General features: G+C 36.0%; 1 protein-coding gene across 1 annotated transcript in view; it reads left to right on the top strand.

Moving 5' to 3' along the window:
- LOC150110163 (muscle calcium channel subunit alpha-1-like) overlaps window positions 1-14,490 on the top strand; it is a 1,246,847-nt gene that overhangs the window by 992,762 nt on the left and 239,595 nt on the right. The window contains exon 37 of the mRNA XM_090391329.1: window positions 245-341. Within this exon, the coding sequence (XP_090247455.1) occupies window positions 245-341 (97 nt within the window). The remainder of the gene's footprint in view (window positions 1-244; window positions 342-14,490) is intronic.

The following is a 14,490-nucleotide window of genomic DNA, read 5'->3' as shown; positions in this document are numbered from 1 at the left end:
TGTCAGCCTGAAGTATATATCCTTAAACTTTGCAATATTGAAGAAGCAACAAATTTTATTTGCCTCACAATGTGGTTTAAATTAAAATGAATGATATTAAAAAGAAACCACAGATTTTACTGAGTAGTTTGTGTTAATAATATTTTTCCAAGTCCATTTAAATATACCTCTTGACATAAATCAGTTTTCTTTTTGAGAAATGGAATCATGAACCCATCTGGTTTAATAATAATTTTAATTACAGGGGACGAATAAAACACCTAGATGTTGTAACACTCCTAAGGAAAATATCTCCTCCTTTAGGATTTGGTAAATTGTGTCCTCACAGAATGGCATGTAAAGTAAGTTTCTAATGTCTCTGAATAAAATTTTCTGTTTACATGTTGTACATATTAAAAAACAAGTATTAGAATATTTTATTTTTCTATTTTTATTTTGTAGATTTTTTTTTTTTTGCTGAAGAAATATTAATTTTAACAGTTAAAATATTTATCTGAATTATATACATACATAAATACATATATATTTTATTTTATTTTATTTTTTGATTTTCATAATCAAAGAGGTTGTTTGGATGCAACCACTGCTAAACAGTGTTTTTGTCTTGGCTTGATTATATCAGAAATTATGTTAATTTAAAGTTCAAGATATGGTCAAAAACATACATTATTCTACCCTTTCCACTGTGTTTTATAAAATGCATAGTAAAATGAGGAGACCTCTTCGTGATGATAATGGGCTCCCTTTTTATTAATTCACATGCTTTATATTTCGCTCTCTATATTCTTTGCTCTACTTCTGAGACTTTTTTCGTTATCCTATCTTCCAGACTACCACTGTCTCTTTACCCTCATATGGCATCTGTTTGCTATAGGCTCTTCTGCCTTTTTGTGTGGTATATATATATATATATATATATATATATATATAAAAGAATCACTGTGACCAATTAATTCCCTGCCACTATGTTTGTTATGCAATGCAACTCGCATTACTTTGGCCACTGCTTCAACTTTTGTTCTCCTTACTATGCTAGTCACTTCCAACTTGAGCCTTACATTCTTCATGCAGCTGTTCCCTACAACTCTCTCTCTGTATCTTCCAAAAGCTCCTCTTCATGTGCAATTCCAGCTTTATTCCTAATCATTCATTTTACTTCAAATTGCTTTCTCTTTTCTCTTGATTTATGCAATTTGCTATCAATGCAAACAAATGATTTTCTCATCCTTCAAATTCAGTTTGTCTTTTCATTGTACTGCTCCTTATAATCCCATATAAATTTTTTCTTCCACGATACTTCCATGCAGAAGTATCATGCCTAATTAGTATGTTTTATGTATGTATGTCCTCATAATATGTATGTATGTATGCATGGGTATTGTGGATATTTATGAATGAGAATAGGAGGCTAAATAAAAGAAAAGAATGAGTATGAGTATGTAGGAAATGCAATATTCTGATGGACCATGAGGCTTGCTTAGATATGAGTAGGGAACACGGCATTGTAACTGACATGGCAGTTGAAGATTGTCCGAATGTTCTGAGCGTGTGTGTGTGTGTGTGGAAGTGATAGTGAGGAGAAAAGTTTGTTTGATGATATAGCAGATAATAATGATGTTGAAAAACAGAGTGCAATTGATGGTAACTGGTGAGTTGAGTTGACGGCAAATGTGTGTGTGACTGGTGATAAAATAGCAAGAGTGAATGATGGTGAAAAAAAAGATGCAAGATCTGAGTCAGTGAAGATGAGGCAAGAGATAAGGCAGATGTAGAGCAAAATTAAGAGAATTGAAGATATGGATGAAAGAGTGAAGAAGAAGACAAAAACAAATGATGTCGGGATGAAAAAGGTAACAAAACATCCGCAAGTTGTATTCTGTAGTGATTTGATTATTAGAGATGTGGTAAATGAGAAGATGCACAAGATTTGTTTTCTGGGAGATAAAATGAATAGTGATTGAGGCATTGGATATGAAGAGTTGCTAGTGGTAGTAGAGACAAATGACTTGACTGGGAAAATGTAGAATCGAAGATTGGCTTATCAAGAGGTTGTTGAGAAGGATACAAGATGATAGTATGATAGGAAGGGTGGTCACTATGTTGCCCAGGTATGACAGTAATGAGATGAGGTGGAGAGCAAGAATTATCAACGATATGTTAGAAGAAATATGTGAATAGAAAGGAGTATAGATTAATGTTTAGAATGAGTTTGAAGGGAGAATTAAACTGTATATAAGAGTGATGGATTGCATTTGAATGGTTTTGGTGTGAGTCACTTGGAGAGACTGCTGCTGGAAGGGAGAATAATAAGTGCAGAGAATGAATCTGAGGAAGTAAGAAGTGATGCAAACGAGTGGGAGAGTAAGGAAGGAAGGAAGGAGAAAATGAAGTGGTGCTTATGAATGAAAAAGTGGCTAGTATGAGTGTAGAGAATGAGAGAATAAAGTTTTCAAGACAAACATGAAAATGGGGAGACTCAGGGTGGAGAAAGGAACACAGCGTGAGGAAGGTTGATGCTCCAAGAGGATGTGAATGCATGTGTAGACATATAAGAGAAGGAGATGTAAGGGAAACAGTTGGGCTTGAAAAAGATTCTCGGATGAGTAAGGAGAAAGGGAAATGGCTTGAGGAAAGTATGGAGACATCACATCTAATAAGTGATATCAGTGAAACTTGTTAAAGATCCAGGAATAAGCTATAAGTATATGAATGCTATAAGTATCAGAAACAAGGGAAATGATGATTGCATTGATTAAGTTTACATACCTAAAAATTGTTGGAATAAGTGAGATATAGATAAGGATGAATATTATGACAGGAATAGAGATGGAAGAGTATCATGTTTTTTGTGAAGACAGAAAGATAAAAAAGGGAGGTGGAGTGCTATTGATGATAGAAAAAGAGTTATGTCCATACATGGTAGAAATACAAGGGAGTGATACAAGGGAAATTAAGCAAACTTAATATTAATAAAGCTGATGTACTTGATGATATATCACTGCATATTTTGAAGGTAGGTTGACATCTTCTTTGACAGGTGATTGACATCTGCTTTGACATATTTGTTTAGTATGAGTCTTACATTGGGTCAAATTCCAAAGGAGTGGAAGGAAGCCAAGATTGTACCACTTCATAAAGCAGGTGACAGAATTCAAGCATTAAATTATAGGCCAATCTTTGTCAGGTGTTGTAGTTAAAATGTTGGAAAGGCTGGTGAGAATCCAGATTCAGAATTTGATTGACAGCTTTGGTATTATATTTGATGGACAGCACCGATTTGCTAACAGGAGGTCATGTTTTAGTAATGTGCTTATTTATTACAATAAGGTGACAGCTCATTGAATGAAAGATGGATACACAGTGGTATACTTTGACTTTTAAAAAGCTTTTGATAGATTACTGCATGACAGTTTGATAGTCATACGAGTGGATGCGGTTTGTGCATTGGATTGGAGATTGACTGTACCTCATTGATTGGTTTTAGGGCCATTGTAGTTTAACCTATATGTTAATGATACTGGAGAAGATTTGCATGGGGGATATACAATTGTTTGCAAATGATGCAGAGTTGGGACCAGGGGTGAATGCTAGTCTTGAAATTCACGCTTGCTCTTGTTATCATTCAGGGAGTGAAAGGTGTGATTGAAGTCTGATTCGCAGAATAATGAATTACTGACCATTTAAAACTATATATTTAGAAATTTATGTACATTTAATCATACAAATACAACATTTATTTTACAAATGATATTCTATCTTTTTCAATTTAGCCACTTGAATACAAATTCTACCCTACAGTTCTTCTTTATGAAGGTTGCAACACACGCACTTGTAAAGGCTGGCTGAAGTCACTGGCTAGAGCTACTTTGACTGTGTATGGCATGTGCTTAAGACGACGGGAGCGGAAATGGCTATGCACGGGCATGAAATCGCAGTGCTGTAGCGAGGACCTGGAGGCTCCCACAACCAAGCAAGCCAAGGTAGCTTTGACTAAATGAGCAAGCATTGGCCTTCGATACACAATGCAAAGCTCAATTATTGCCGCGTAAGCTTAAGACGTCGTCTGTCTACAAAAATAAAAGCCTAAATGGAATGCTTATAAATGCATGCATTTGTTAACAAATAAATATTACTTCTTTCTCAAGTAATGAGCTTGCACAGCAAGCATGGAGAATTCACCCCTGGTTAGGACAAACTATGAGGGGTAGAGCAGAAACATTCAATCCTTACAAAAAGACTTGAAGAGACTGAGTGAATAGGCATGGGAGTGGGGATGCCAGATGAATGTTGAAAAATGTAATATTTTAAAATTTGGAAAACAAAGATGGAATGTAGAATTTACTCTTGGTGGGGATATATTGTTTGAGATGGTTGTGGTGACAGTTGATAAGGATCATCAATAACAATAAATCATTTATCAAAAATAATCATAAGAATAATGGTAATAATTAATATTTCTTTAGTTGCATGTTACACAGTGTCAGTTGAACTAATACATAATTTGTTTCATATTGTTTGTTGTTCAATTCATAATTTTTGGAAATGGAGGTGTCAACTTAGCTTAAATTATTGTAGATAACATTATACATTTTTATAAATATCATGGTTTCATTTTCTATAAATCCAAACCATACAAGTATAGAAACTGTAAGCATTCTGTGAAGTGATTTATAGCTAAAATTAACAATAATAAAAAAAATTAAATAAAATTAAAAAAAGACACTAAACAATACTTATTAAACAGCAAAGTTTTAAATAAAAACCTTTGTGATTGTTTTATAAAATAATTGTTTCAAGGAATTAATTATCTTCAATAGAGTTAACTTAGAACAAAAAAAAGACAATGCATGATCATCTAACCATAATTAAAAATTAACAAAAAAGTTTTTCATTTGCTTTTCTAGGCTGATATATGAGGGTGGTCTGAAAAGTTCTCAGCCTAACAATGAAAAAACAAATTTATCATTTCAAAGTTATTTTTATTTTTCAACATAATCTCCCTTAAGACTAATACATTTATTCCAGTGCCATTATCATGTCCGTGTAGTGGTTCTCAGTCAGATCTGCAAAATACCCCTCTACAGCTGCAATCACCTCTTGATGTGAAGAAAAACACTGACCAGTGAGGAAGAGTTTTAATTTTGGGAAGAGATAAAAGTCATATGGGGCCAAATCTGGGGAATAGGGTGGATGTTCCAACGATTCATAGTGCAGATCCTTTAATTTTCCCATTGCCAAAACATCTTTGTGGGCAGGTGCATTGTCCTGATGAAAGATGATTTTTTTCTTCTGCAAACTGGGTCTTTTCTCACGATTTTTTTCATCTAGTCTAGTTAAAAGATCGGAATAATATTCCCTGGTTATTGTTTTACCCTTTTCAAGATAATTAATAAACAAAATGCCTTTAGCATCCCAAAACACCGATGCCATGAACTTTCCTGCTGATGGAATTGACTTTGTCTTCTTTGCCGCTGAACAACGGCATCTATCCACTGTTTCGACTCCTATTTGGATTCTGGTATGTGATGGTGAATCCAAGTCTCATCCATAGTAATAAATTGATGCACAAAATCAGTTTTATTCTTGTTAAAATGCTCCAACCAAGCACTGTTCAGAGATTTTCATGCGAGTGTGTTTTTGATCTGCTGTGAGCAAGCGCAGTACTCATCTTGCACAAAGCTCTTCCATTTGCAATTCCTCATGCAAAATATATCCTACAGGTTCTTTTGAAATGCCTATAGTCTCAGCAATTTCACACACTTTGACTCGCCAGTCATTCAATACCATATCGTGCACTTGATCAATGATTTCTGGTGTTGTTACACTTTTTGGATGTCCTTCACGTGGATGATCTTCAATACTGGTACGGCTATGTTTAAACTCAGCAGCCCATTTCTTAATTGTCAAAAACAAAGGAGAAGAGTGCCCATAAACTTTTATGAACTTCGAATGAATTTCTTTTGGTGTTAAACCTTCTTTTACAAAGAATTTTATAACTGCATGATATTCAATTTTATCCATTTCAGGGGATACAGACAACACTTTTGCTTTAGACAGCTGTATAAAACAAACTACTTGATAAAATGACTTGCAATTTCACATGGATGCTTATGACAGATTTATCAACTTAAAAAAAATCTTCCTCATAGTGTTACCATCTATGGTCCAGGCCAAGAACTCTTCAGACATCCTCGTACATGCACTAACTGATTGCAACCATTTCCCATATACATTAATGGCTTTTTTTCCTAAATAATTAAAAAAAACTATATTTCAGAATGGAAGCTTCTCTGATTTGTTTCCTGTCATTAGTAATAAACTATAATTATATGATAAAAGGACTAGAATATAGAAATGTATTGTATACATTTAGTTTATTTCTGTTTAAAATTATAGCCAACTGCATATACTGGAAGGAACTGGGCATTTTGTGTAGTAGTGCTAATGCTGAGTTACCACAACAAACACAGATTTATCATCCAGTTAAGGATCCTCCTGAATGTGAAGGATTATCACACCTCTAGCTAGCACTTCTTATCCGTGTTTCTCCAACTCTGTTGTATAAATAATATATTACATGATAACCACAGTAATTAACTTAACTTTAATGAAATAAAGGTACAGATATTTCATACTGAAATTAACAGTACATCATCAGTGTAGACAACAAGCAATTCAAAGGAATGGAATACAAAGTACATAATGGTCGGTGGATTACCAATTAAAAACTGTTGCTGCATGCTAGAAATTAATATTAATAAATAACATTATTAATTTTATTCTTAAAAACTGTTTTTTGATGGTTACATAAGATAAGAATCACCCAAACGTTTGGGGGAGAGAGAGAGAGACAATCATTGCGATTCAGATTTGGCTTATGTAAAAGGGCTTCGCAACTTCCTTTGAAAACGCGTTCATGTTTAAACTTGCATCTATAGAAAAGACGAGCTTTATCCCACTGGATATTGTGTTTAGTGTCAGTACTATGTTGTGCCAGACCAGACTTTTGAGGTTTCATGTATTCAATATAATATTGATGTTCATACATTGTTTTTTCTGTAGAACGGCCTTTTTGTCCAAAATATGTTAGATTACATTCACACTGTATCTTGTAAATGCCAGCTAATGACAGAGGTGCCAGTTTGTCTTTTGTAGATGGCAACAGATAAGAAATTTTGTTGATCGGAAAATATGTGGGAATGAGATGATACTTCTTTAAAATTCTACCAATTGGTTCTGAGATGCCAGAAATATAAGGGATTGGATCCCTGCTATCTGTTGAAGAATCCAGATTTGGCTTATGTAAAAGGGCTTCGCAACTTTCTTTGAAAACGCGTTCATGTTTAAACTTGCATCTATAGAAAAGACGAGCTTTATCCCACTGGATATTGTGTTTAGTGTCAGTACTATGTTGTGCCAGACCAGACTTTTGAGGTTTCATGTATTCAATATAATATTGATGTTCATACATTGTTTTTTCTGTAGAACGGCCTTTTTGTCCAAAATATGTTAGATTACATTCACACACTGTATCTTGTAAATGCCAGCTAATGATAGAGGTGCCAGTTTGTCTTTTGTAGATGGCAACAGATAAGAAATTTTGTTGATCGGAAAATATGTGGGAATGAGATGATACTTCTTTAAAATTCTACCAATTGGTTCTGAGATGCCAGAAATATAAGGGATTGGATCCCTGCTATCTGTTGAAGAATCCTGAGGTGTTGAAACATGGGAGTCAGTTAACTGCTGGATTTGATTAGGGTTGTAACCATTAAATTCCATTAACGTTTTGAGAGTGAAAAGTTATTGTTGTAAGCTTGAGGGAGAGGAGCACACTTTATGTGCTCTATTACTTAAAGACTTAATAACATCAATTTTTTGAGAGGTGTGATGAGCAGACTTTTGATGAATGTATCTGCCAGTAAAGGTAGGTTTTTGATAAACACTGGTTGATAAATCACCAGAGGCTGTAAGTGTAAGAAGGATGTCCAAGAATGGTAAACTACCAGCCTTTTCTTTTTCCATGGTGAACTGAATGTGTGGATGAAGGCTATTTATCTGTTGTAAGAAAGTAGTAAATTCCTCTTCAGAATGCAGCCAAAATAGCAAAGATATCATCTCTCTTTCTCTCTCTCCCAAACGTTTGGGAAATTCTTATCTTATGTAATCATCAAAAAATAGGTTTTAAGAATAAAATTAATAATATTATTTATTAATATTAATTTCTAGCATACAGCAACAGTTTTTAATTTGTAATCCACTGCTTGTTATGTACTTTGTATTCCATTCCTTTGAATTGCTTGTTGGCTACACTGATGATGTACTGTTAATTTCAGTATGAAATTATAGAAAAATAATAAATTACAGGGTAATTAACTTAACTTTAATGAAATAAAGGTACACATCCGGTAATTTATTATTTATAGTTATGCCACAAGTACCTTAAAATATTAAACTCTGTTGTATGATTCATATCTACATTTTGGTTTTTGGGAAATCACATTGAAGGCAATAGAGAGGTCAGTGGTATTGATGAAATGCTGAAGATAATAGGCAACCACTTGTAGATGATGCAAAGTTGAGTGAATAATAAGATTAATGGAATTTTCATCAATATCTCATAGGAAGATACAAAAAAAAAACTCATTTAGTACATCTACATGGATTAATGAAGTCTTAAGTAAACAAAGCATATATTTTGTAAATATGTAAATTATAATATATTTTATATCCTTGAATATTGAATCATTCGATTCATTATGAGAGATGTATTACCCTTATCAACAAGAAGATTATTATAATTTTCTTTTGTGGTATATTTTTCAAGGCTGCTATTTCTTTTTGCACAATGTTACTCTTAGGATGTTTGGATTTTATCAGGACAGCGACAATATCGAAATGAATATTTATATTAAACATTGCTGAGAATTACAGGAATATTTGAATAGCCTGCATGAGTAGATAAGTGAGTGAAACTACCACTTCACTGTTAAAAAGTTTCAAGGTCGAGAACTTTCACTTTTTCACTTAAAGGAAACACTTCACAGCTTCTCTCTGGCATATCCGAATTGTCAGCATCACTACTCTTGCACTTTGGGCCATTATTAAGTAAAATAAGGGTTACCTGAACACAAGCATTGCAGGCCGAGTGGTTAGCATATCCACACTCCAGCCAAAAGGCTGTGGGTTCTAATCCCACTATGGGCATGGATGTTTGTGATTGTTTGTGAAAATACTAGTGGTGGTGGGCGGTAGATGGCGTTGGTGGAGTTGTAGTTGGTGGATTGAGTGATGGAGATAGTTGTAGAGTAGGTGCCCTCCCTCGATGAGTCTTTGGTCTCCCTGGAGGTGTCACATAATAATAATTATAATAATACTGTGCCAGTCAATCTGATAACTGAGAACTACTCAGAATGGTGCACAATTTAAAACTTATGAATTGTTTATTACTGGAATTTCCCATTTAATATTTTCAGACAGATACCAAGTGACTAACGAGCAGGTAGCATTATGCAGTATACAGTTACACATTATACAATATACAGGTAGTATTATACAGTATATATATACAGTACAGTGTGAATACTGGACAAAGGTGAGATGATTCATGTCCTGGGTGGGACAGCATGAGATTTCATAATGCTACTCAGAACAGTGCACAATTTAAAACTAATGAATTGTTTGTTTCTAGAATTTTCCATTTAATATTTTCTGATCAGGATTGACCTCAGGTAACTGAAACTGCAGAAAGTGAACCCTGTGGATAAGGGAGGACCACTGTAACAGACATAATTACAATGCCCCCCATAGCCTGAGTTGCTTCAGCCATAAATCTAAATCAACCAACTAACCAGTTCATTTTCTTTATGCATGCATCTTTCTTTCTCCATATATCCTGCTTAAACTCATACAATCAAGCAACCTGTCAAAATATCTCCCTCTGCCACAATAAGGCAAAATCCATTCACACTTATTTCCCATTCTCCTCACCTTCAAACACACACCACCTCTCTGTATGTTAACACTTATCCATTTCCAGCTTTGCTGTTGCAAAAGCTCATGTAACATTCAAGTCACCCAGTGCTTCCCACCACCTAAATTTCATGCACACATAGACATTCCAATTATTCACCTGCCACATTTTTTAATTTATGCGATACATGCATATTATAAGTAAAGCATGTTAACAGAATTCTTCACTACCATATGCTTATACAATGCAGTCTTTAAACATTTGATCAGCCATTTGTTAGTGAACATATTTTGGCAACCACCATAATGGATACACCGAGCAAAGCTAAATGTGATCTGTAGTAAACAACAACAAAAAAATACTTATCCAGTATAGCTAAGAAATCATATAAACAAACATTTGTGCTGACTTAAAAGCTAGATCTTGTATAAGTTCCATCTATTACATGTCTTACATGTCTTAGGCAACATGTAATAGAGGGAACAAGAGGTTCAAGAGTTTTGGATTTGGTCATAGCATCGGAAGAGCTGTGACATCGGAATAACTGAAATGACATCTCACCCCCCACCCCCCCAGTTGGAGGGAGTGACCATGTGGTTTTGACTTGGAAAATTAATAGACATGTAGGAGTATAAAAGAAAAGGGAACGTATTTGGAATTATAAGGTGGACGATTATAATAGTCTTAGATATTAACTTGGGTCAGTTCGATTGAGAGAGGTATTGGAAGGGCGAGATATCATTAGTGCTTGGGAAATTGTGCAGGAATATTTCTAGCAGCAATATTAAGCTGTATTCCATGAGTGAAGAAGAGAACGCAATTTGGTGTAAAGTGGATGAGAAACAATATCAAACAACAACTGCTGGTGAAAAAGAGATTATGGAAGAGATATAAGGAGAGGGGTGGAGGGCTGATGCATGAAGAATATAAGACTCAGGTCAGGAGAGTGACTAGTATGGTGAGGAAGACAAAACTGGAATATGAGAAGAGATTGGCATTAAGATCCAAATAAAATCCTAGAGAATTTTTTTGCTATGTGGCCAATAGGAGAAATGATTGCAGAAGAAGGGCATTGTGTGATAAAAATAGGAATAGAGTGACTGATGCAGAGGACATACTGGAATTATTCAATGAACAATTTATTGGAATATTTCATCCTGGAGAAATAGGTTTTAATACTAGAGGGATATGGTTGTTTCGGGGTTTAGAAGAGCAAGAGTATGTTACAAATACTGAGTACTCTGGATGTCAGTAAAGCTGTGGGACTGGATGGTATTTCACCATGGGTTCTGAGAGAATGTGCTAAAGAACTGAACTCAGTTGACCTGCCTTTTGAAAGAAAGTCTGGCTACAGGAAAGGTACCCAAGGAATGGAAGGAAGGTAAGATAGTACCATTGCATAAGGGTGGTAGTAGCAGACTAGAAGTGTCCAATTATAGGCCAGTTTGTGTGTCATCAGTAGATGTTAAGGTCTTGGAGAAATTAGTGAGGGACAATACACAGCATTGGGCAGATTATTATTATTATTATTATTAAAACAAGACCTCATGGAGTCAAAGACTCATCTAGGAGGTCCTTTTATCTCACACACATCTCATCATACCACGCCTTAAACACACTCAAACTCTTTGCAGACACCACACTCTCAGGTAAGGCATTCCAATCATTCACAACTCTGCACGAAAAACACCTGCCTCTCACTCCCCTACTCACACCCTCTTTATAACAGTTTTCAGGGATGACCTCAGGTTCTCCCCTGATCTCCCACTATTCTCTGTAGAACTTCTCCACCATTGATCCTATAACAACCCCTTACCAACTTGTAGGTCTCTATCATATCTCCCCTCTTCCTTCTCTCCACTAGACTCTGCAAATTACATCTTTTCAATCTTTCCTCATACTCGACATTCCAGAGGTCAGAAACTACCTTAGTCAGTCGCCTTTGCACCCTTTCCAACATCTCTTCATCCTTCTGAAAACCAGGTGACCAAATCTGGGCACAATAGTCCATGTGTGGCCTAATCAAAGCCTTATACAATGGAACAAGAATCTCCCTACTTCTACACGTCAGTGTCTTCCTCATCATTCCCAGAAGACTTTGTGTTGTCTTCACAATTTTGGCAATGTGTCCCCTAAATTTTAGATCCTTATCCACTATCACTCCCAGATCTCTTATTTCCTCTACTTCCAACAATATATTCTCACCAAGCATAAATTCTGCATCCCATCTTTGTTTTCCAAATTTTAAAACCTTACATTTTGCAACATTGAACTCGCATCCCCATTTGCTTGCCCAATCACTCAATTTATTCAAGTCTTCTTGCAAGGCCACAACATCTTCACTACTCTTTATGGTTCGTCCCAACTTTGCATCATCTGCAAACAACTGAATATCTCCATCCAAATCTTCGCCACTATCATTAATATACAAGTTAAATAGTAATGGCCCTAAAACAGATCCCTGAGGCACTCCACTAGTGACTTTCCTTTTCCTGGATATTGCACCCCCATACACAACTTGTTGATACCTATCAGATAGCCAGTCTCCAATCCAATGCACTAATCTAATATCCAACCCCATCTGCTCTAGTTTGACTGTCAACTTATCATGAGGTACTCTATCAAAAGCTTTTGCAAAATCCAAGTATATTACTGTGTATCCTTCTCCTCTGTCCAAGGAAGCAGTCACTTTATTGTAATAAGTAAGTAGATTACTAAAACACGACCTCCCTTTAGCAAATCCATGCTGCCCATCAAAGATTATACCATTGTTGTCAACCCAACTCTGGATCCTAGTTCTCACAAGCTTCTCCAACAACTTAACCACAACACCTGACACACAGATAGGCCTATAGTTTGAAGCTTGAGTTCGATCACCTCCTTTATGAAGTGGCACAATCTTGCCCTCCTTCCACTCTTTAGGGACTTGACCAAGTGCAAGACTCGTATTAAAAAAAATGTCAAGGCAGGTGTCAACTCTCTGGCACATTCCTTCAGAATACGCGGTGATATATTATCAAGTCCCACAGCCTTATTTACATCTAGTTTACTCAACTCCCCAAACACCTCTTGCTCACTTACAGTCAGTCTCTCCTCCCCATCATCAACTGCTCTTAATCTCTCCATGAAGTCACATTCACAAGATTGAAAGATCTTTATGAACTGCTCATTAAGTATCTCCACCACACATTCTGCAACAGCTGTCTTTATACCATTTCCTCCAATCAATGTCATCCTTCCATAATCATTCTTTCTTTTGCTGGCTACATATCGAAAGAACTCCCTAGGATTCTTTTTAGCTTCATTAGCTAACTGCTGTTCATACCTCTCTTTAGCTACTCTCACCAACCAAGTCACTCTCCTTGCCTGGTCTTTGTAGAACTCATGAAATTGGTTACTTCCACTTCTCTTATGCTGCCTCCACAATGCCCTTTTTCTCTGTATTGCATGCTTAATCTCTTTATTCATCCATCTCACACCTAGCTTATTTAACCTTCTCACCCGTGGTATACATTTAGACATCGCATCCACTAAATATTTTTTGAAAATCCCCCAAGCTGCATTGATCTCTTTTCCAGCTAACTCCTCATTCCATGCTACACCTGCAAGCTGTCTCCTGAGTTCTTCATAATCACCCCCCTTGTAGTTCCACATATACCCTTTTTTCACAGGGGTCCTTGCACTTCTGGCAACCACCCAAGTAATCACCTCATGGTCAATTTGGATGATTTGATACCTCATTGATAATTACATCCTCCGATGAGATGACCAAATCCAAGACCCTTAATCCTCTTGTGCCCTCTGTTACATACTGTCTTAGGTAGTTATCCCTCAAAAACTCAAGAAACTCATTTTCTTTACTTCCAGTTGCTATCTCTTCATTCCAGTCTATATTGCCATAATTAAAATCACCCTTTTCTTATTTGCTTGGCTTATTTGACTATACATTTCACTATCACCACCATCCACATTACCAGGTCTATAACAACATCCCACCAAGTATTTGATTCTATTCACCTCTATCTCACACCATACTGCCTCAAAACCACTGGCCCCATTTCCCTCTTGCATCTCTACCTTGTATGGACATAACTCTTTCTCTATCATCAATAGCACTCCCCTCCCTTTTTACCCCTTCTATCCTCACGAAACACATCATACCTTTCCATCTCTATTCCTGTCAGGATGTCATCCTCATCTAACCATGTCTCACTTATTCCGACAATCTCTGGGTGCACAGACACATTTAGTGCAACCATTTCATCTGCCTTGTTTCTTATACTTCTAGCATTGGTATACAAACACAACAACTCATTTCTGGATCTACAGCTAGTTCCACTGATACCACTCGCTCGATGTGATCTCTCCATGCTGGACTGGGGCCATTTCCCTTTCTGCTTCTTCATTTTAGAACCCTTTGCAATTCCATCTGTTTCCTTTTGATCCCTGATCATCCCATTACTTTCCTGCCTACACATTCTCTCACCTCCTCTTGGAGCATCCACCTTTCTCACGCT

Source organism: Typopeltis vanoorti, chromosome 1 (assembly GCF_054136105.1).
Source record: "Typopeltis vanoorti isolate ZY-2024b chromosome 1, IOZ_Tvanoo_1.0, whole genome shotgun sequence".
Lineage (NCBI taxonomy): Eukaryota > Metazoa > Arthropoda > Arachnida > Uropygi > Thelyphonidae > Typopeltis > Typopeltis vanoorti.
This window is presented reverse-complemented; position numbering and strand designations above follow the sequence as displayed.